Genomic DNA, 24,024 nt, shown 5'->3' on the forward strand with positions numbered 1-24,024 from the left:
TTAAAAATACTCTCACCATTATTGTGTATGATTATTCAATGGTTTGTATTATCGATGTAAGATATAAAACTAACCGTAAGTGGAGGTAAGCAGGGGGTCGCCAAATATTTTTCAACCAAGGGGCCGCAACATGTAAAAGTTTGAAAGACACTGATCTAGGCAACATAATGTGCATAAAGTAAAATCTTAGTCTAAGATCAATCCAATCAAGCACCAAAGCCACGAAAAAATTAGATGTTGTCGAATATACCAACTGAAATATAGATGCACAGAAAAACCAGAAAAATAAGACCAGCACTGGGAATCGAACCCAGGTCCTCTGCATTCCGTGCCGCGTGCTATACCGCTACACCACTGCTGGACCATATTTCAGTTTGCATGTGCTGCATCTATATTTCAGTTTGTATTTTCAAATTAGGTTTTACGGGATGACCGTAAAAGTAAAAATTTGGAATTGAATGAAAAATACAAAAAGATTCCAAAAAAAAAAAATAGTGATATTGGAAACAGTATTGATTTTATGTTCTAGATAGACAACAATGTTATGGAGCAGCAAAACCAAATGAACAAGCTGAGAGCAGTCTTCCTGATCCAAAATAGGATGCAAACAGCTTAACAGAGGTGAGCTGACTCATTCAATCAAATAAAAAAGTAATAAGACAATATTTTACTGCATGGATCTGTCCATTGACAATGGCGCTTGTAAATGTTTTGGTATGATGGTTTGGTAACACGTCTATGTGTACAGTATAATATAACACACTGCACTATAACATTTTGTAAATTCAAGCTTTACTAGTACTATTGCACGTTAATAATTAGTTGTGGCGAGGCACGCCTGCGGCAGTGAATGTCAGATCAGTCAAAGAAATGTGAGAGTAAATGATGAGCTATAATAATATGTATAACCTTACCAACAAAAAGTTGGAAAACCCCCGATTTTGTCACTTAAAAGTTCAATATCTCAAAAATGGCTGAACCGATTTTGATTAAACTTGTCTTAAGAACCATCGCTAGAAAACCTGCTATCAACTAAACAACCGCATTCAAATCGGTCCACCCGTTTAAGAGCTTCGGTGCCATGCCATAACACCCCTCTTTTTGCGTCGGGGGTTAAAAACTAGCCATTTTTGTTTTTTCAGATAACGTTGACCGATGCACAATACCAAATGTTGGAGCAGAAAGGCTGGATATTGCTTGAGACAAACGAAAAAGTATATGTTCTTGATACTTTAGGACTTCATGACATTACTACCAATGACAGTATGTCTCACTAAGCCACTATGAATAACTTTGTTTTTAAAATCTCTTTCCATTTATTAAACTTTGAAGGCCAAAATTCTCATTAAAACAACAATTTATCATTTCCCATCATGTGTCATTTTTGCCACATTTAAGAAAGACACTACTAGCGACTAAAAATAATGCCTGATTCTAAATCTCAATTCTTGATGATTTTTTAATAGTTAGTTTAGTTAGGCCACTAGTGTCTTAAAAGAAATTAAACTTAATTTGATGTTGAATGTTCCTTAAAATTAACGGAAATCAAAAATAACGTGTAAATATTAAAGATAGTTAAAAGAAACATAAACTTAATTTGTCCATGTGTTTGATCAAAATGTTTCGAATTCCAGAATTAATAGAAAAGCTAAAGATAGATGACACTGCTACAAATTTGGAACCGGAATCAGGGTAAAAAACATGAATGTTACTTAATATATAAACTTCTTTCTATTACATTTCACTTTGCATAAATAGATCTGTATGTGGATGTGTTACAAATTATTTATTACTTCATATTTTTTATTTTAGTCAGTTAAAAATTGAATTTTCGTCATCACTGGGTGATATGGATGTGGATATACCCATAGTACATGAACACAATAATTGAAATCTTCAAAGTCACCTGAACCAGAATTTGCGGAAATGTGTTATTAATCGAGGGCGAGAACAAAGGTATTGCATTATACTCGTACTATTTGTGCACTAACTTATATTTAATCCAAGAACAAGGCTATGTTCATAATTAACATAGGTAGGTTGGCAGTTTGGGGCCGAGAACTTGTAAGCTTTTTTGCAAAGCCAACTGGTGGCCTGTGCCCTTTCTTATTGTTTTTTTTTTACAAAAAACTCTTTTTTTAACATTGTGTATTAATTACAATTCGAGATAAACTAAGACAAATATAATCACTGTCTTTTTTCCAGATGAAGTCACAGATAAACTAATTCATTGGGACGATAAAAAAGGTATCAACTGATCCAGATGCACTCCAAGCAACCCAAGTGCACAATCTAGACAATAATCTCTGATATTTGGAAATATGAAAATGTTGTACGAATACGCACTGATTTCCTTCTAAAAGGTAATAAAGGCTTCTAGTACTGACATAGGCGGTATTGGATAACGTAGGACGTCCACCATCGAAATGGACATTATGACTTTCGATGCAGGCCGCTTCCAATCGAAGCAACGGGATACAGATATCCAGGCACAGTAAAATAAGTATATATACTGTGTCCAGGGGATATCCATTAGAGGGAGGTCGACGTATGTCAATAGTGGACGTTTGACGGCTATTACGATGATGGCTACGATACATATACCTAATACCAAATAGACCATCACTAAATCATAACAATTGTTTCCAGATATTCCTGACAAAAAATATTGGGAAAACTAAAAATGGTAAAAGATTAGTTTGTAAAGTAATAAGACCGGATAAGAAACCTGTTAGACCGATAAAGAAGGACAGAAGGGAATCAGATTTAGTAGCAATTGCTGAATCAGTTCAAAGAAGCATCCTAACTGGTACAGATGATGCAGGTGAGTGATCTTGGTCTTCCATTTATCCCGAAAAAGTTGCTCTGACATTTTGTGCAGTGGGTTTTGCTTTGTGGCTGTCTTTATATTGTACTTCCTAGACTTTGCCCACGGCTTAGCACGCGTAACCCAATCGATCCAGCAGTTGAATTGGCATTTCGAGAATTCACTAAATTCTGATGGAAATTCCAAAAAATACATAGTGGATTTCATTAACGTTTTAAAAACACCCGCGCCAATTCGTGTCACCAATCCTTGCGGTTGAAATTTTGATATTTTATTCTGATCAAATCCGAATATCGGGACAAAAAGGGACCTTTATTATACACCAAACTTTCGCATCTATTAGAATTAGAATAGTACGAATGTAGAATTGTATGAATATGAAAATATACCAAATGTGTCCGAAGACATAAGTATAGCCTGAATGGCTTCGAAAAAAGTATGGTAGGTACGGCCGTGCCTTTTGTTTTTTTTCTGCGACTTGCCGTCCCCAGATGTCTTTGTACCTAGGATCCTTTGGACGCATAGTACCAGAAACACAAATTACCTTATACGTAAATTCCCTGATACGTAGATGACCTGATTCCATCCATTACGCAAATGGCCAGGATGCTAAAATTACGCAAAGTACCAGAAACGCAAATTATCATACGCGGATGACCAGAACTCCGAATTTAAATGTTGTTTCTTATAATTTCACATGCCATATTGACTGTTTACCATTATAAATGACCAGAATCTTTACTTCCCATAATATTAATTTTAAATAATTAATTTTACATAATTTGTAATCCATAACTATCACATTTATTCACATGTCATAATGTCATTTGTCATCCATGTAAATGGTTATGATTGCCAACACGATTACCTACTCATAAATACGATTACATCGGCAAGCCTGTGATTAGGGTACATTTTACCCGCATAGTTAGGTTAGGTTAGCATTTTACTGTGACATGGCGCGAAGCGCCTCAGCTACCCGGAATAGGAGCTCCGTGCAGCGCAGCTCCGTCATCTTAATTACGGTCGTTTAGGTCCCTATCAGACTTAATTTAGAAAAAGATTTGAAACAAATAGGTAGCTTAGTTTAGGCTGTTTCCTCCATTGATTTAGTGTTAACCGACGGTTAAATATGATGCCGTCTCTATTTGTTTCATTCGAATAGAGGAGACGGCATCACATTTAACCGTCAGTTACACTAATCAATGTATGGTGAAACAGCCCCTTAAAGTCTGGTCATACCGTATCCGGTACTTTGCGAAACAAAATCTGATCATGTGGTATCTGGTAATTTGTGAATAAATAATGCGTTGAGGGCCTAAATGTAAATTTTCTACAAATTATGGCGCAGTAAAATTGCGCCAGTTCAATTAAATATATTATTCAATCTTTCTAGGAGATGACCAGCTTAAAATACCATATTCGAAAGTGCTTTGAGAGAGCACGGCAATTCAGTACGATGACGTCACGTTTGCCGGGGCATTATAAGGAGTTGCAGCGGTTCCGGAGTCAAACCGTCCATTGCCAATCGTAATTTCTTGTTACTAGGGTAATTTATATTTTATCAAGGCATTTTTAATTCAGAGCGGCGGTAAACGTTTTTCCTCGTTTTTCACTGTCATATAGTTTTTTCTCAAAAATGTTCGTAAAAGTTGATTATTCCAATTCAGAAGGCGAAGTGCATAGTTTATGGTCAGCGAAAATTTTAAAATTAAGTGATTTTCTGGCGCGCTAGCTCGTCCTTAGTTTATTATTGTCGAGTCTCAAACTTTTTAAAAGTGAAAACGGCTATGGAAATGTTGGCCACGATCGTATACAGCCCACTCAACATGGCGGTATCTATCGCGAAAGTTGGGTGATTAATTGTTGTATATATATATATCTCTATACTTTCTATATTTTCATATTGTGGGTAAGACTTGCTTATTATGAGATATATTCCTTCTTTCGCGATGTAGCATATATTTAACATACCTGAATTCATTTTCTTGTAGGTTGCTAACTCCCAATAGTTCTGCTTCGCTTATATTATTACTGGATGTGTCTCCGCTGGTAATCTCCTTCCACCTCCTGCATAAATTATGGCCAGATGAGTAACCCTGATCACTCCTCCGGCCACGGAGTGTCACGGTCAGACCCGTGGCGCTCCTCGGTGCACTACTTCTCGGTCAACTGTAAAACATAGCTGGTATCAGAACGGCAAGACTCAATCACGTGTCACAATGTTACGACACAGCTCTAAACATACAGGCTCACTCTAGGGGCGAGGGGTAACCGGACGTCTCCGGGCCCGCTCGCAAAACAGTACTTGGTCCACTGCGCACGCCAAGATTCTAAATCAACCCAGATCCCGTGTCCCGTAGTGGACAGCGAGATATGCCCCTGGGTTGCCGATGGAGCTGTAGGTAGAGTCCACGATAGACACCAGTCAGGATGGATCCCACACCATGTGTGTGGGCATGCATCCGAGCTGGCGCCCCACAGGGTGTGATTGGTACAAACAACAGTAAAAACATTAATACGTGATACACCGAAAAGACCATAGGCGCCTCGACACCCGGTGATCAGCAGAAATAGGAATACTCAGGTATACTCAGCTTTGGGAGGATGGAGATACTGCAGTTGCTGCTTGATGACTTCCACAAATGAACTTTATACACATTTCACATTTGACGCTATTAGCCGCCATGCCATAGACTGACAGCAGTCACTTTTTATATTCAGTGTTGCCACTCCAAAACTAATAAAGCGGGCCACTCACCTAGAGATTCGCGCCTGTCGCGACACTCCCCGGCGGCAAGGCTTTGGAGTGAAGCAGTAGCGCAGTCAGGTCTCGCGTCCATTCCTTGATTCTCTCCATGGCTTTAGTGGCTGCAGCTCGTTTCGACCTCTGGTTCACATCCATATCATTCATCTCAGTTGTATTAGGTAGCGATTCATCTTCATGTTCTGTCGGTGCATGTTCTGCGTCTTCATCTTGTATACTAACGTGATCTTCCATCGTCAATGGCATAGGTGCAATGACTTGAGGTTGAGGTATTACAGCTGTTGTTAAATCAGGTGTCAGAGGGCGAATTTCCTCCACACTCTCTATATTTACCGTGTCGTGATCAGGTGTCACTAAAGGACGAGTTCCTCCTTTACTGCTGATGTTCGCAATAGGCTCTGGAGCATCCTCTATCTCGAGAGGGTAGAGATGTGCGATAGAACGCGTGTACTCAGTGTCCCCTACTTGTACTATTGCTGCTCTACATAGACTGTCAGCACTCGGGATCAGTTCTGTAATCTTCCCTACCTTCCAGTCGTTTCTATTCTTGGAGTCGCCCTTGATCTGTACGATCTGACCAGGACTCGGTGTAAGTTTCGAAGTTATTCGCGGTTCTCGCGGCAGATGTCCGTATCTCTCGCGAAGACTTAGTAGGTAACGGTTATAAAACATTTCTTTAAATTCTTTTAGCATGATGAGTGCTCGTTTCCAGCCTTTTATTAATTCTGTCTTCGTTGTGGTCATAATTTGTGGTTCGGACTCATTTTCGGCTTCTTCTAATGTGATTACTTTTCCTGCAGTCAGAAAGTCCGAAGGCTTCAAAACATAGTCGGGTTCGGAATCCACGCTAGTGAGCGGTCGTGAGTTAACCACGGCCTCAATCTCTTTAACGATCGTTGAGAGCTGATTATCTTTCAGCATGTGTTTTCCTAGCGTCCTCTTCATGCAATTCTTGACAATACCTATTAAACGTTCGTAAAATCCACCTGCCCAAGGGGAGAGGGGTATTATGTACCTCCATCTTATCTTCTTGTCAATGCAATATTGACTTGAAATGATTTCTGCTATCAGCTTGAAATGTTGAGCATTATCTGATGTTACTAATGATGGTATTCCTCTCGTAGAGATCATTCTTCTTAGCGCGAGTAAACCTTCTTCAGCCGTAAGGTCTCGTACGACTTCGAGGTGAACCGCTCTCACGACTAAGCATGTAAAAAGACAGATCCATCTCTTGCTATTTCCATCTCCGTTGTTTATCAGAAGAGGTCCCATGTAGTCAACACCTGTATAAGTGAACGGTGACGAGTAATTTACTCTCTCTGGAGGTAATGCTGGTGCTGGAGGTAACTTAAAAGGGCCTCCGCTATGCTTGATACACTCTGGGCATTTTGCTAATAGTCGCTGTACGTAACTCTTCCCTTTGGAATCCAGTATGACTCTCTTACTCTGCTCAACGTGTGAGTAGCTTTCATATGATAATTTTCTCTGTGAGTTTTCATGACGAGGTCATTTGTAAATGTGCAGTCTCTGGGTATTAGTATTGGATGACGTTTGTCGAAAGACCATTCTGCATGTTTCATACGGCCATTGCATCGCAACAGTCCGTCTATGTCTTTGAATAATTCCAAATTAATTGCTAAACTCGTTTTCTTTCCTTTGCTTTCTAGTGGAAATATTCTTTCTGCAGGTCTTTAATGCTCTTCATAGTATCTACTGGTATATTCTCTTCGCGAAATGTCTTGTCTGGTATTTTCTCGTTAATCTCCATTAAGTTTACTGTATCCGAAGGACCCTGCCCCGACGACAGGTCTCGAGTCTCAAATACGGAATGGCTTGGCCATTTTCTTTTTCCTTGTCTTAGGAATTCAGGGCCGTTAAGCCACAGCGTCTTTTTCTTTTCCCATAAATCGGGTCGTGTCGCCAGGTCAGCAGGATTAGCTTCCGTGTTTACATAGCGTAGTTCCAACTGCTTATTTTCTTTGATGGCATCTACTCTCCTCCCAATAAAGGGAGGTAATAATTTATTAGAGTGGACCCAACTTAGAACTATTTTACTGTCCGTCCATAAGTATTCTTTGGTTATTGTGATGCCTATCACGTTCTTGACATATTTCAATAGTTTGCTACCTAAGTAACAACCTAGTAATTCAAGTCTGGGCATGCGCAAATCTTCTCTTTCCTCTTTTGGCACAACCTTTGACTTAGCCATAACGAATGATATGTTCCTTTTGTCTTCATTTCCGGCTGTCAAGTAGATCACTGCCGCGTATGCTTGCTTTGATGCGTCGCTAAATCCGTGTAGCTCATATACTGCTTCTCCGGTAAGTCCTATATAACGGGGTATTTCTACATGTTTTATTGCTTCCAAGCGATTAATAATATTCCCACTTTCTTTGCAGTTCGTCAGGTAAGACTGTGTCCCATTTTATTTTTATTTCCCATAATTTTTGCATTAGCAACTTCGTAGGTAAAATCAATGGGCAACAGTCCACATGGGTCATACATAGAAGCAATTGTACTCAGTATCTTCCTTTTGCTCTGAGGTCCTTTAACGTTTTCTTCTTTGAAAGGTTCGCTTTTAATGTTCAATCGCAAGGTATCTTTCTTGATATTCCATATTAAGCCAGTATTTTTGTTTCTTCTGTTTGTTCGGCTTTGTATTCTGATGGGATGGTTTTGAGAAAAGCTTTATCGTTTTGAAATCCAGTCTCTCAGATTCATAGCTATCTCATTGAAGACTTTTCGTGTGGTTATAAACAGTTGTATCGCTGCTTCTGTAGAGTCTGTTCCAGTAACGAAGTTGTCGACGTAGCATTTGTCCACAATCTTAGGAATCAGTTCTGGTGCATTCTGTGAGACGTGATACCGTAGCGTGGCTGTCAATATGAACGGACTTGCAATGATTCCGAACGGCACTCTACAAAAGCGCATATGTATAATGTTATCCATAGATAGAGGTTTACTTTTGTCCTTTATCCAAATGAACCTAGTTACGTCTCTGTCTTCAGTCTGGAGTCCTATTTGTAGAAATGCTTTTTCCACATCAGCTGTTATCGCAACTTTATTTGTTCTGAATTGAATGAGTAATGCTATCAAATCTCCAATCATCGATGGACCTTTATACATGCACTCATTCAAACTCTTACTCTCTTTCAACTTTCCAGACGCGTCGTACACAATCCGTCCTTTCTTACCTTCTTGTTTCACCATGTGGTGAGGAAGGTAATGAATAGGAGGTACTTTCTGGATATAAACGTCTTCATCTGGATTTATGATTTCGATGACGCCATTGTTCAGTTGTTCTTCCAGTATATTTTGATATTCTTTCATTGAACTCTCATTCAATCGTTGGAGTAGGCCTTTCAGTCTTCCATACGCTAACCCAAAGTTAGTAGGCATCCTTGGAGGGTATTCAACCCATGGCCATTTTACCATGTACCTGCCATCTATATGACGTATGGTTTCGTTGAGATGCTTAATAGCTTCATCTTCTCTCGTGGTCTTCGGGTTATCCGTAATGCCGATACTTTCTAAAGCCCATAAGAATGAAATGTCCATGTTTTTTAGAGGTAGGTCTGGTTCAGTAAAGTAGACGCAATTCGGATCGTGATTTTGACAGTAGGTTATAACCGAAAAAGTATTTTCACTTTCCTTGGTATTTACTCTTCCACTAACCAACCATCCAAACTCGGAGTTTATTATAAATAGGTTGTCTTGAAGGCGTACCTTTTCTGTACCAATCAAGTTAAAATAGTAGTCGTTCCCAACTAAAATATCTACTCTATCTCCGAGGGATCCGTCGTCAGCTAGAGTGATATCCTTCCATTTGTCGAGATTAATAACCGGCGTTTCTACTCCTTTAGTAATTGTAGGAACTTCGTTGGCATGCAGCGTTATAGTTCTATTTTTTCTTGTAGTTATTTCCAATTCGACTCGTGGGCTATCATACTCTCGAGGCGTTTCGCTTGCAAACCGAAAATTGACAGCCTATTTTCTTCCTTCACCGATAGGTTGAGTTTCTTGGAAATCTCTACTGTGACATATGATCTTTGAGACCCTGAGTCTAGTAATAACCTGCATGTCACGGGTTTGTGTTGATCTCTCTCGTTCTTCACTGTTACTATCGCAGTCTGTAATACTGTAAACTCACCGCTATTCACTGCGGTTAACGACATTTCCTTTCTGGCTGTAAACTTTTCAGGACATAGAGCTCGATGATGTCTTCCCGTCTTGTAGCAGTAGACGCATTCCTTTCTACTTTTGCAAAAACGCATTAAATGGTCTCCTGATAGGCAATTGAAGCAGCGTTTATTTAGCTTCGCTCTTCTCTCTTCAATTGTCTTATATTCTTGACACCGGTCAGCATAGTGATCCTTTTCACAGAATATGCAAGATAGTTTCCTTCTTTTATGCTCTATGTATTCCTTTGTTCCTTCTCTTTGTTCTTTGTCTTATTTCTCATTGGTTCATACTTTCGTTTTGATGTGTCACATTGGCTTCTGGAATAATAGCTTCGTTCCATTCTTTGTGTACGCTCGCCTTTCTTGTTTTCGTTCTTATTCTCTCTTCCTCCATATTATTATTCTTTATGTGATTTCCCTTTGAAACTATTGTACCTTCTTGCAGGTTTATTTCTTAAAGGTTCTTTATTCTTATGCGTTATATGTAGTGTCTCTACGGTATGGTTTCCCTTTTCGGTAGGACTATTATCTGGTCTTATTTTGTTAGCTTCTTCTCTTGCAGATATTATCACTTCCAATTGCTTTCTCATTTCTCCAACAGTGTCTTCTTTCAGTTTCATCTTCATTTCGTAGATGAGATCTCCTGGGAATTTCTCCGTAATAAGATACCGTAAATGGTTATGATCTGTGTTTTCACCAAGTGATTGTAGGACCCTGAGATGACGTTCTAATTCATTTAATGTGGTCCGACAATCCTCTATTTTTGTATCTGCAGCCTTTACTTTGCTAAGGGCACTGTAGTGTGCATCAATAATCTGTGATTGTTTACCATATCTGCTTGTTAGTATTTGAATGGCTATTTCATAGTTTTTATTAGTAGTCTCTAACCCGTCTATAATCCTGCGAGGTTCACCCTTTAATGTTGACTTAAGATAAAGTAGCTTGTCAACGTCAGGTATCGGCCTATCATGAATATTGGACTTGTATATGTCCCAAAATTCACACCAAGTTAACACATCTCCTTGAAATTCAGGTAACGTAAGAGTTGGTAGTTTCGCTGAAAACGCACGGCTTTGCTCCTTGTCACTCTGGATCTCTCTTTTATTCTTATCCACGTTGACTGACAGTCTACATTTTAGTTCAGCTAAAATTTCTTCACCATTAAATTGAGCGTTGCTCATATCAGAGATCTCGTCTGGTGATGGATTGTTTGAAGTCCGAAAATATTCATTAAGTTCCGTTGTAAATCGTTTAATCATATTCTCCAACTTAGACGCACATATTTTTGCCTTTTGCACCTCTTCTGCCTCATCGCTACCTTCTTTACAATAAGCTTCAGCTTCTGCGCTATGCTCTTTTATTCTTCTTATTATTTGGTGAAGTCTAGATTTTATAATATAATCTAGAGAGGTCTCTTCATTCTCAGAATCCATCTTGTGTTGTAGTAATCTGGAATAATTTTCATTTTTCTCTTTACCTACTGATTACCTATACATAGTATAAATGTATAAAACCGAATCTAATATAGTAGGTAGTTATTGATAGTAAACAAGTTTAAAAGAAAAGCCAAAATATAATTATAAGTTCTTAAAAACATTCAATTTCATAGTGTAATTTATTACACTATTGCTGCTGACTGTACACGACTGTACCCCACTTAGCGTTCAAGTGCTCACCAAAACAAATCAAACAAGTCCAAGCACGATGGTGTTATCATATGTAGTTGAGGAGTTCCTATAGGTACCTTCCGGTTCCATCATCAGATCAGCTCCAAATTACCATGTCATAGCTTTATCCCTAGAGTTATATGAACATACTAAATTTGAACACCATCTGATGTCAGCAAGCACTTGCTGAGGAAAATACACAATTTGACCCAGATAGACATACAAACAAACAACATTATTTACCTAATGCTCTAATATATTTATTAATCTTTATGTTAATTCAAATCTAGTATTCAATACACTTCAGAAATTTTTACATAAGAATTTCACACCTAACTAGAACTTGCCCATTTGCACTACCGTGCACCTTTATTAGTACCTGAGCAAAATCTCCATAAACAATCTATACCTATTTATTAAATGAGTTTGTATTGAATTAGGTTTATGAAATAATTATGATAAGTTCAAGCTCAGTCCAGCAGATGAGAACTAAATAATCTGAGTATTTATTATTTTATTTTTCAAAACAAATCTTAGAATCAAACTATTTAAAATAATTATTTGAGTTATAATTTCAATCTCATCATTATTCAATCATCATCACTACATGTTATGATATAGATTGACTTCTATATGTGTTGCTTACAGGTCTAACTAAATATACTGTATTAGTTATTATTACTTACATAACTTTCTTCAAGTGTATCAGAGTGCACTTTTCTTAGTCCGGTAAGGAGTGCTACCGATCCTTTTAGTACGAGTACCTAGTGGTTTAAAGAACAATTTAAAAAATTACTCAATAATCATACACTAAGTTTATACATGCCTATAGGTAGTATTTACGTTTCCATAATATGCTACGTATGTACCAAAAATCACGCAGGCGACACCGAGACCGCCTTCAATAAGTTTTCTTTTTAGTATGTACTCTATAGAATTCGATATTTAGCACAGCACACGTGAAAACTTCTAGAATTCTTAAAAGCCGCGTGTGTAAATCTTTTACACTTACAAAACGTTTTTGCTACAAGATTTGGCTATCAAGACAAACGGCACTGAATACGGACTTTATTGCTTATTTTCGTTTGTCCAGATCAAGTTTGAACCGATTTCAATACATAAAAAGTTACTTGGAAAATCTAAAACTTTACTCGTACGGAGCTTTTCATTCAAGCAACAGAAAGTAAGATAAAACTTTTACAACCTATAATTACGACACTCACCTCAAAGTAACACAACACTTATTGGTTTTTCAACACCTTTTACCACTTTCCAGCTTATTTTTATACACTTAGCTCACAATTGCAAATTCGCAAACGAAATTCAAGCGCCGACATACAGTAATGGCGGAAAGGTAAGTACCTAGGCAGGGTAGGTAGGTAGATATATCTACCGCGCCGCGATTCGAAGAAACGATACGATTACCAACTTTTATCACAATATGCACACTCGTAATACTTTATATACTCTACTTAAACGTCTGAAATTAATCTTAAAATTAACTTCTTCTTATAAGTAAATAACTAAGAGTATTCTCCAAGTAATTATAATTAAAATCTTTTCCTCTATCTCGCGCGAGTGGTCACCATGTTCGTATACGGTCCGGTCTCACCTCCGGTTGTATATTTTTACAACTCATTCCGTAAAGTAAATTGCTATAACTTATCTTAATTGATCCCTGAAATACATTTACAGAATAATTGCTTAAATACTATCGTGCTCCTTATGTTGATTTACTAAACAAAATAAGAAATGACCAAAATTTTCGGCGGCGTCCATTTTTTCAGCAATGCTGCCAACTAAAGAAGCAACGAGTAGCGCTCGCGACACTGGTCCTATACCACGAAGTGCAAAAACTCGAACTTCGGATGTTGCCGTCTCGTTGACGCTTATGACATTTAATACGCGAGTGAAAGGGAGAGTGCGATACGAACTTCGATTCGCGAGTTTCGTAGTAGCCCATCTGACCTCCATACTAGACTTTCTTCACTATCAAACAATAGATGTCGCTACAAGTCATAACTTGTAGTTTCAGAGTACTTAATAAAATTGAAGTTAAATTTTCAATGCATCATTCTTCGATAATATTCATCCACCGATGTCTTCCATTCCTGTAGGACACTCCGGCGGGGGCCAAAAATACCAGCAACACAAATTTAGTTGTACCCACATTGGTTTTCTCAATTTTAGTACGGGAGTTTATCATTTGGTTTTCACCCGCACTTCCACCATATCGCGAAAGATTGGTTGATTATTTGTTGTATATATATATCTCTATACTTTCTATATTTTCATATTGTGGGTAAGACTTGCTTATTATGAGATATATTCCTTCTTTCGCGATGTAGCATATATTTAACATACCTGAATTCATTTTCTTGTAGGTTGCTAACTCCCAATAGTTCTGCTTCGCTTATATTATTACTGGATGTGTCTCCGCTGGTAATCTCCTTCCACCTCCTGCATAAATTATGGCCAGATGAGTAACCCTGATCACTCCTCCGGCCACAGAGTGTCACGGTCAGACCCGTGGCGCTCCTCGGTGCACTACTTCTCGGTCAACTGTAAAACATAGCTGGTATCAGAACGGCACGACTCAATCACGTGTCACAATGTTACGACACAGCTCTAAACATACAGGCTCACTCTAGGGGCGAGGGGGTAACCGGACGTCTCCGGGCCCGCTCGCAAAACAGTACTTGGTCCACTGCGCACGCCAAGATTCTAAATCAACCCAGATCCCGTGTCCCGTAGTGGACAGCGAGATATGCCCCTGGGTTGCCGATGGAGCTGTAGGTAGAGTCCACGATAGACACCAGTCAGGATGGATCCCACACCATGTGTGTGGGCATGCATCCGAGCTGGCGCCCCACAGGGTGTGATTGGTACAAACAACAGTAAAAACATTAATACGTGATACACCGAAAAGACCATAGGCGCCTCGACACCCGGTGATCAGCAGAAATAGGAATACTCAGGTATACTCAGCTTTGGGAGGATGGAGATACTGCAGTTGCTGCTTGATGACTTTTGACGCTATTAGCCGCCATGCCATAGACTGACAGCAGTCACTTTTTATATTCAGTGTTGCCACTCCAAAACTAATAAAGCGGGCCACTCACCTAGAGATTCGCGCCTGTCGCGAACAGTATCAGTTATTTTGTTGGCACTCTTTATTGGATCTGAAACAGCTTGTGGTATTTTCGGTGGAAAAATACACCAGCAGTTTTTTTTATGAAAAAAGACTGAAAGCATAAAATAATATACTTATATGTATTAATATACTTATATTTATCCGTTGCTTAGTACCAATAACACAAGCTTTGCTAAGCTTACTTTGGGACTAGGTCAATTGGTGTGAATTGTCCCATGATATTTATATATTTTTATTGGAACAAAATTAAATGTCATAATATATTTAGAGAAAAGTTTTATTCTAATTCTTTTATTTTCCTTCACCATTTTTGAGAAAAGCTTTATATTAGTCTCTGCTGGAATAGCAATTGCTGGCTCGTTCGCAAGCTCGTCCGTTTAATTCTCATACTCAGCCAGCAATTGCCTACTTCCAGGCCACGGAAATAATATACTATTATCCATTAAGTTTTTGTGATCTATAAGCGTGTTATCGACTACTCTTTGCACTGTCATTTAATCTTACACATGAGAGTTCTACGAGCGTTTCAACCGCTATCAGTTTCCTCTCGCTTATACTGAAAAATAATTCGGGTAGATTTTATAAAACGATATGGTGTGCATGCAAAATTTCTTCCATACGGTCTCTCATTTCTGCAATATATGCGACAGGAAACTGATAGCAATAGAAACTCTCGTAGAACTACCCACATAATCTATTACTAATAAAAAAATATATACCTCGTTGAGTTTCTTGCCGGATTCTTCTCAGCAGAGGTTTTTCCGAACCGGTGGTAGACTTTTTTTTTGACATTCATAAGTGCTTGTTATAGCCTAAATTGAATAAAGATATTTTGACTTTGACTTTGACTAAATTTCAAGCTAGTTCCACCCACCACATGAAGTTGAAGTTAGAATTGCAAGATCTGATTTAAATGAACAAATAAACATTGCAAGTTAAATAAGTTTATAATATTCGAGCATTTAACCGCTTCAGAATTACCATCCAAGGTTTAGGAACGATACTACCACATCGAAAGGTCAAGTCGCTAGAACTTTATTCAAACAGGACTGGGCACTTTTGTTTTCAATAAACGTGAAAAACTGAACATCTATAATATCTTTTACCAATATTTTGTGAGAGTATAATGAATGACGAAAAAACGCCACGAAAACGCTAAGCGTAGCGGCAATGCTCATCATAGTATCTAGTGCAGGGTTTTCTTTTTGCAGTCACGGACCACTGTGACAATTTAAAGAATTCCACGGACCCCTGTCATTTTTTATAATAATTTTATAAATATGTTTACAGACTGAGCTAACTGTGGACCCCTAATACACATGCTACGGACCCCAGTTTAAGAAACCCTTATCTAGTGCTAACAGTTCATACTTGTTTTTGTTAGTAACTGCAAAGTGGCATATTCCAATATTAACTTGAATATTTTCAGGTTTCAGTGAACGAAACAGAATCAAGCACGATCGAGAGCCCTCCTACGTTGGTAACGGGTACAGTGCAGTCAGTGCAGGAAGGCTCCCGCTTCTTGTATAAACCAGAGCTGTACCTTATTGCCAAAAAGGGTTAGTAAAACTAAAACAATGTCTAAATCTTCAAAGCTTTTATTGAACTTTTTCAAAACTACTACTACTACTAGATTTTTTTTTCGCTGTTTTACTAGGTACTGGTAACAAAGTAAGATCATGAAAATAGCCATAGCTTTGTATGGTCGCTTATTAAGTGAATAAGTATTCTAAAGCGCTTTGGTGTAATTGGCATAGCAGTGAACCAAGAAAGTGCCTGCGAAAAGCAGTGAACATATACAGTGCATAGCAGTGAACCAAGAAAGTGCCTGCGAAAAGCTTCATTGATTTGTTTAAAAATTAACAATTATTTTTATTTTTATTAATTGCAGAACTATCCCAAGAGTCAAGTGCCGACGGTATCGACCATAATTTCTTGCACATGCATGTGCACGAGATTCAACAGAATGGCAAAGTGGTACGGACAGCAGTTACCTTGAATAAACGTCGTAAGTACCTAAATGAATCGATTAAAACAAATTACACTCGTCAGCGTTATTCCCAACTAACCATGGCAACGGGTTAGCGATGCTCTTGGGATTGCTGGCTTTTATGGGTGGTGGTTATGGATGGCTTACCATGAGGTGACCCCCTAGCTCGGATTCCTCCCCAGTCTATTGCACAGGTATATAAGTATAAACTGCATACAATGCTGCCACCTAGCGTGGAATAGCTGAAACAATTAATATCTACTTGTACAAAAAAAATAGGTATCACTCATTTATCTCTAAAATATTGCAATAAAAAACGAACCCATACGTCACGCTTCTACATTGCAATGTCTAAAACTGAACCTTAACACAATTGAACCAAGGTTGCTGTTGCATTAAAGCAATGGACGTATATATATATACGTCCTTTTCCACCTTTTCGACGCCAACGACTCATACTCGTATATACGCACCGCAGGTTCCACGCCAACGACCTAGCCGATTTTCAGCCCACAGTGGGCCGTGGGTTTATACCTAAGCATGTTTTTAATGATTCACGATAATATACACTAGATACGTTTTGTGGCGGATGTTATGCCTGAGGATTGAAGTCCGAAGAAAGAGCGTCGGAAGTCGTATTATGATGCGTCCGAGTCGACCGAGTTGAAAAACCTCGTTGGCGTGATGTAGGATTTGGAGTTTCTATATTTGCTCACTAGATGGCGCTAGGAGTCGCTACAACGTCATCAGTTTATTCAGTTGCGGTTTTTTCCAGGGCTGGCGGCATCAAGTACACGGAACCCAGAAAAGATTTATATACCAGATTTGCCACTGAGTGTACCTGAATCATCTGCAGCAGACACGGACAACTCGATGTATGGATATGCTTGTGGTACTTGCGCGGCGATATTTCGGTCCGAAAAGGAGTTTGACGTGCACAAAGTGGTAATTTAAATAAATAAATATATTTTTCAGTAGTGGTACGATTTTCGTTATATTCAAAACAAGTTTTAAAAAATATATGCGATATAAATACTAAACTTGCAAACTAGTGTAGTGTGAGAAATACCTACTTTTTAATGTATTTATAGGTACAAAGTTAAATACTCAAAGAGGTACAGTCGAGGAAACTGATGATTCATGACTATACTACAAACATAGTTCAATAATTTTATTTTTACAGACTCATCAAATGGACGAAGAAAAGCCGATTATTGATACAGAGCAATCCAAATTAAACAAAAACAGTATCCTTGTTTTGGCAGGTAATTTTTCGGTTATGCATAGACTTCGGTTACACGCTCATTCGTGCGGTCAATTCAGCCATCATTCTGGTTTTCTGTCATTCACATCAGATTGACGAATATTATTGAAAACGTTTAATTTAAATTTTCACCTGTCTGGACCATCAGTCCGCTAGTCTGAGAGGGTTACACAGGAATTCTGTCTGGAATGATGGACTGATCTGATACTGTAACTGATGTCTTGCTATCCTTACTAAATATTATAAATGCAAAAGTGAGTTTGTTTGTTTGCTCCGCTTTAACGCCTTAACTACTGAACCTTAATTACCCTTAATTTATTATTATACTTGTTTTCAGATCCATACCACAAAGGCAAAACATACTGCTGCATGCAATGCAATGTAAGTACATTTTATTTTTTACTGCCTAATAGCACAGAAATAACTAATATTGCTACCGTAAAGAAGGGACTCTCTCGAACAAAAGTTAAGTTTACGTATAAATCGTTGCCTACTCTTACGACTTGCACGCGAAATTAAAACTTATCCTGTTACACGTGCGTTCATATTCCGTTGGGTGACTCGAAACCAATTTGGCGTCAAGAGCATAGGGTTAGCACTCTCCGATGAATCAAGATAACAGTGGGTATTAATATAAATTCAATGAACTACCTTTAATAAATAAGTAAATATACTTTAACATATATCACAGACAACAAAACACGATAATAATAACCTACTATAGTACCTTTGCCTAATATACAGATTCCCGTATTGACGAAACCAATTAAAGAATTTTATCACCAGATAACTACAAATATACGAAACTATTACTAGGCACGGACTTAGGAAATTAGAGAAGTAAAGAGAACAACCTTTCAATATCTTTAGGAATGTTGAAAAATTATAATTCCAATTCCTTTATCTTCTTTTTATTTATACATTCGTAATTATACAACAATATAACTTATACGGATCATATCGTTTCGAAGTAATTGTTGCAAAATTAAATAAGTAGGTACCAACACAAACACCCGCGACGCGTCCAACCCCTGCTAATAGTAAAGTAAAAAGTCGTGGAAACCGTATGTGCTAAGTTATATTTGAAATTTACCATGACCTTTATGGTGAAGGAAAATATTGTAAGGAAACCTGCACTCACCTGCGAAAAAAATTAATTAATTGTGTGTGAATTTAATTTTTTTTTGGCAGTTTCATTTGTATTACTTTTTACGTTTACAGGCCAAGTTTCAGCGGCTCAACAACTGTCAGAGACATGTCAAGAGCCACATCTTGCCAACAGAGGCAGGCATCAAACAAGCTTTCAAATGTAAAATATGTCACAGCTTGTTTCACCATGCTCCCACGCTTCTAAAACATATTATGAAAAGTCACATTAAAATTGAAAAATAATTTTAATAATGTAATTAAATTTGTATTTATGTACCTATTGGTTATCATCAGATAATAAAATTACTTTGTAACTCGACATAATAGTTTTATTTACAGCTGCATATGCATAATCGAAGTATTGCTTTCATCAAAATAAATCATCATTGAAAATATTATCTAAATCATCTAACAAATCACTGGTATCATTGGCAGTTTCATTGCAAAATGGGTCCTTATCTGAAAGAAGATAAAAATAATATATAAAATACCATGAATATTTATAGAAATTTAAAATGATTGTTTGAAGGGAATTTTTATTGGGATTTAACAATTTTATTGGGAACAAACAATGTACTAGAAATCGTAAAAAAAGTTTACCTAGATTTTGAAGACTCGAAATAAATTTTATAATAGTAATATTATTATCACAGTTTATTTGATAGTTCTCAGGCAATGGTTTACTTTCTGTATCCTCTGAGAGGACAGCAGAACTGTATATTGCATAAATATTACTCAAAGTGATATTAAGGTAGTGCTTTTTGAAGGCACTGCCTGTGGTTAGTACAGTGGGCTTTCGCAGCACGAGTGCACAAAACTCTGATACTATGTATGGTGAGAACGTTGACCAAGCATCTCTATGAAGTGTGCATTTGATGTAACCTGAAAATAAACAATTCTGATTGACATGACATGAAATATGCAACAATGAAGCAACATATTAAGCATGGTTAATGTACATAACTATGTGTTGTTAACTAGGAGGCCTATGTCAAAAGACACACCGAACTGAGGGACATTTTATGATAATCAACAACATACACATAAATAGAAAACTACCAGTTCAGAACAAAAAGGCTATATTATTATTATTTCTCTTGTTGCTTACAACATCTCTCCTGGGAGGTAGAATATTACACGGGCCTAAGCCAAGTGCTTTTATATTGATGTTAAATTATGATATGGATAAAAATTTGCGTACTATTCGGCATGTATTGAGGATGACTGCTTTTTATTATTATTATTATTATTATATGTGTTGTTTAGAAAAAATAAAATTAGCAATTTTCAAGCATTTTTCAAAATTACATAACCTGACCAACAAAAAGTTGGAAAACCCCCGACTTTGCCACTTCAAAGTTTAATATCTCAAAAACGGCTAAACCGATTTTGATGAAACATGTCCAAGAACCATTGCTAGATAACCTGATTTCAAATAAATAAAACCACATTCAAATTGGTTCACCCGTTTAAGAGCTTTGGTGCAACAGTCAGACAGACACACACAGAGATACACTTATAGGGGTCAAACTTATAACACCCCTCTTTTTGCGTTGGGGGTAAAAACAACTATATCTAGAACAGAATTACGCTATTAACTAATTATATTATGTAAAAGACTCTTTATTGTACACCAGACATAGTAAGCGATACAGAAAACAGATACACAGAGAAAAAAAAATTACAAGGTGAGCAATAGGCGGCCTTATCGCTTAAGAGCGACCTCTTTCAGGCAACCTTTTTTACAGAAAGAAGGAAGGAAGGACTAGTTTACAACAGGTGGTGCATCAAAAGTAGATCAGAAAATTTAAACATAACAGCAATACATCTACGAATACATACATAATTATATCGTACATATAATATACGTCCAGTGTATACATCCAAAATAAATATAGGTAGTGAGATAAACAGCAACAAATAAATAAATAAACTATAATAAGGCTAATAATTAAAAGATGACAGATAGTGCTCCTTAAGCATAGATTTAAATAGTGACAAAGACTTTGCATGTCGTAAGTCAATTGGTAAGGAGTTCCACAACCAAATAGCCTGGACAGTATAAGAATATACATAGAATTTGGAGTTAGATAGAGGCACGGAAAGGATAGGAGGCACTAAAAATGTATGGACAGTGTTACAATGTTTACATATGAGTGTCACACCTGTGGTATCCCGTAACGTGATGAGTGGGTCTGTTGCAGACCTATCAACAGTTTCAACAAATGCAGCAACAGCCTGTGCCTTCATTCTCCTCAAGTTCCCTCCTACTGCTTGCTGCTTTACCGCATTTATAGAATCTAAGGCACCTGAATTCCAGCTTTTTACATCATCTAAGAGTGTTCTCCAGATCTTTGACTCAAATTTATCTCCTCTGAAGTGTGACATGTCGATATCCTTAAAAAAATAATATATAAATTCTAGATTGATTGCATTGTAAAAAGTAGGGGGCAACTTTTTTTTATTATGAAAGGTAGGAAAAAAGCAAGCGGGTCATCTGATGGGAAATAATGACCACCGCCCATGAGTATCAATAACTCAAGTACTCATAGATCCGTTGCCGACCTTTTAAGAAAGTATAAGCCCTTTTATAATTACAGTTTTACTTGCCACTTTTACAATTACATAAATATTTAATATATTCAGCATACCTGGGAAAATAATTCCATGTGGCATATTGTCTCATCTTTAGTCTCTTCAAAATTACCACTGAGGAGGCCTGCTGGTCCAGGAAATTTTCTTTTAGCATTTTGGTTGAAAAAGGAATTTATAATTTTTCGCTTGGTATGTTTTGGTGATGTATTTTCTGAGTTTATACTTGTTGAGCTATGATTATTTGTTACAGCACATGTCTGCAGTTTTTCAACTTTATCTCCTATTGTTTTGGGTGTTGGAGGTAAGAGTGTCTTGTTGTTATTCACAAACTTTAAAGGGCTAGGTGACTTATGTATATCTGCTATAGTATGCTTAACCTTCCCAACATGTTTCTCCAAAACATTTTGTTGTGTGGGCATAGAAATATTATTAAAAACAAAATTTTCAGGACTATGCGGCTTATGTAGATCTGTTTTTATTTCAATGTTCCTATCTTTAAGGTTTTCTACTGCCTTTGTTGAGACATCAGGAAAATCAAATTGAGACAGGACCTGTGAGTAAATAAACCGTCATGAAGTAAATAGGTAGAATACAAAAACTTACATATCCGTCACACGGCAGACGAAAGGTTAAGGGTTAATTCATCAAACTATCATTGTATTGTATCTGTTACCTACACACAGGAATCCATTACCTTACCTGATCAAAATCGTCAGATTCGAACATGTTTCAGCTGTTGTTTTTTGTTTAGAATTTTCACCTAAAAAGTTTATTTTAGTTTCAAGTTTCAACTAAGCATTACACAACACACCATGTAGAAAACTTAAAATATTGGTACGGCATATATGCATGCACTATTTCTATTAAATAGACAAATTTTGTCCTTAACATTCTATTCAAATGACAGATGCCAAACTGACGGAACTAGAGACTCCTACTGTTACGCAAAACGCAAACTATCGATACTTTTGCATACATGTGTGTACACCTAGTGCTAAAAGTGGTAATAGCATAGCATTATTTGTTGGTTTACGTTAAATTAAACGTTACACTATCGAACTGAAAGTCTTATTTAAATTTTAAAATATTATTTATTCAACACTTGGAGTGTCACTTTTCCGACTCTGACGAACAATCTTGCGAGTTAATAATAAGTTCGTTTATTATACCGCTTTTATTTTTTGAACATGGAACTACCGTGAGACTCACTCATATTAAACCTGGACCCGGATAACTCACGTTTTAAATCGAGTTTAGCTGGATATGTTTCGGGCTAATCCGTAGCCCTTCGTCTTCGGAGCAACGAAGCGGCTGCTGCAACAAACTGAAGAGCTACGGATTAGCCCGAAACATGTCGAACTAAACTCGATTTAAGACGTGAGTTATCCTGGTCAATATATTTAATATGCCTTTATTTTTACCGAAAGATAACCCTCACCTCTAGCAACTGTGGCCTATTGAAACAACATTGTAAGGGCGTTCATTAAAGAAAGTAAGCAGTGCCTACGCAGTAACTTAACAATTTGTTAGCAAATTTAAGTTCAAATATTCGAACAATCACCATTTTAAATTTGATTTCATTTTTTCAAGCATTATATCTGTTGGAAAAAATTCAAAATTAGTTACCGCCTCACAAAGTTTCATAATCATCATTCATGTGTCATTTGAATCATCTTATGGCGCGTCCACACCGGGCCAACGAAGGCCAACGAATGGGTTTCATATCGTAAGTTTCGTTCGTTGGGCCGGTGTGTGTGTACGCGCCAATATTACCGCCACGCTTCGGATCGCCGGCGAACGATCGTTGGCGTTCGCTAAGCCGTCCACACAGGACCAACGAACCCATTCGTCTATAGGTACTTATACTCTTTGCCATTCGTTCGTTGGCCTTCGTTGGCCCGGTGTGGACGCGCCATTAGAACAAATAGAATATAAACATTTGTTTTGATAAAACTACGTAAACGTTTGTCATCAAAGGATCAAAGGAAAGAAAATGTCAGATTGCGATTGCCATTTGCCTTGTTTGATTGATTTGTTGAATGAAATGAATGGGAATGGCCGAATGGGCGAGCGATTTGCCTTCAGGGCTACTACGAAACTCGAAACTCGAGCCCTGCTTGCCTCTTGCCTGCCACCAACTAGGGATGCAAGGTTGTTGTAATATCGATAATTATATCGAGGTAATGAAATTATCGATAAAAATATCGATATTTTACCTTCGATATTATCAATATTATCGGTTTTCCGATATATTGACACCCTACCACCAACCAACCGAGCATAAGCCCAATATATTGATGCAATATGTTGTTGTTGTTGTTTCTTTAAAAAAATATGGCTCTGTCCATCGGAGGACAATTTTGCCAGTGTCTAGTAGTTTTTGCCGTTGTACGGTAAAAAAATTGTAGAAAACGAAATATGAGAGGTAAT

At 37.5% G+C, this 24,024-nt stretch overlaps 3 protein-coding genes across 3 annotated transcripts in view; 1 reads left to right on the forward strand and 2 right to left on the reverse strand.

Annotated features, from left to right (window-relative positions):
• The window catches only part of LOC141440851 (uncharacterized), a 39,460-nt gene extending 20,108 nt beyond the window's left edge, over nucleotides 1–19,352 (forward strand). The window contains exons 11-16 of the mRNA XM_074105419.1: nucleotides 16,026–16,155; nucleotides 16,488–16,604; nucleotides 17,362–17,531; nucleotides 17,770–17,851; nucleotides 18,188–18,231; nucleotides 19,072–19,352. Coding sequence (XP_073961520.1) covers nucleotides 16,026–16,155; nucleotides 16,488–16,604; nucleotides 17,362–17,531; nucleotides 17,770–17,851; nucleotides 18,188–18,231; nucleotides 19,072–19,242 — 714 coding nt within the window. The 3' untranslated portion in view covers nucleotides 19,243–19,352. The remainder of the gene's footprint in view (nucleotides 1–16,025; nucleotides 16,156–16,487; nucleotides 16,605–17,361; nucleotides 17,532–17,769; nucleotides 17,852–18,187; nucleotides 18,232–19,071) is intronic.
• On the reverse strand, nucleotides 4,711–7,803 carry LOC141441135 (uncharacterized). Its single transcript, XM_074105821.1, has 3 exons — nucleotides 7,309–7,803; nucleotides 5,589–7,079; nucleotides 4,711–4,999 (listed from the first exon to the last, which is right to left on the reverse strand). Exons 1-2 carry the CDS (start codon nucleotides 7,801–7,803, stop codon nucleotides 5,589–5,591), a joined length of 1,986 nt encoding a protein of 661 aa, XP_073961922.1. The 3' UTR covers nucleotides 4,711–4,999.
• On the reverse strand, nucleotides 19,115–22,446 carry LOC141440853 (homologous recombination OB-fold protein-like). Its single transcript, XM_074105422.1, has 6 exons — nucleotides 22,294–22,446; nucleotides 21,651–22,145; nucleotides 21,165–21,396; nucleotides 19,600–19,881; nucleotides 19,277–19,458; nucleotides 19,115–19,200 (listed from the first exon to the last, which is right to left on the reverse strand). Exons 1-5 carry the CDS (start codon nucleotides 22,318–22,320, stop codon nucleotides 19,370–19,372), a joined length of 1,125 nt encoding a protein of 374 aa, XP_073961523.1. The 5' UTR covers nucleotides 22,321–22,446; the 3' UTR covers nucleotides 19,115–19,200; nucleotides 19,277–19,369.
• Between the last annotated feature and the right edge of the window lie 1,578 nt (nucleotides 22,447–24,024).

Source organism: Choristoneura fumiferana, chromosome 23 (assembly GCF_025370935.1).
Source record: "Choristoneura fumiferana chromosome 23, NRCan_CFum_1, whole genome shotgun sequence".
Taxonomy (NCBI): Eukaryota; Metazoa; Arthropoda; class Insecta; order Lepidoptera; family Tortricidae; genus Choristoneura; species Choristoneura fumiferana.

Excerpts from the sequence above, each read along its gene's own strand:
- LOC141441135 (XM_074105821.1), bottom strand. The coding sequence starts at position 7,803 with ATGGCTAAGTCAAAGGTTGTGCCAAAAGAGGAAAGAGAAGATTTGCGC. Across the intron at positions 7,080-7,308 it reads TTCGCGAAGAGAATATACCA|AGAAAATTATCATATGAAAG; the intron begins GTAGATACTATG and ends GAAAACTCACAG.
- LOC141440853 (XM_074105422.1), bottom strand. The coding sequence starts at position 22,320 with ATGTTCGAATCTGACGATTTTGATCAG. Across the intron at positions 22,146-22,293 it reads AATCTGACGATTTTGATCAG|GTCCTGTCTCAATTTGATTT; the intron begins GTAAGGTAATGG and ends ATTTACTCACAG. Across the intron at positions 19,459-19,599 it reads TTCGAGTCTTCAAAATCTAG|ATAAGGACCCATTTTGCAAT; the intron begins GTAAACTTTTTT and ends ATCTTCTTTCAG.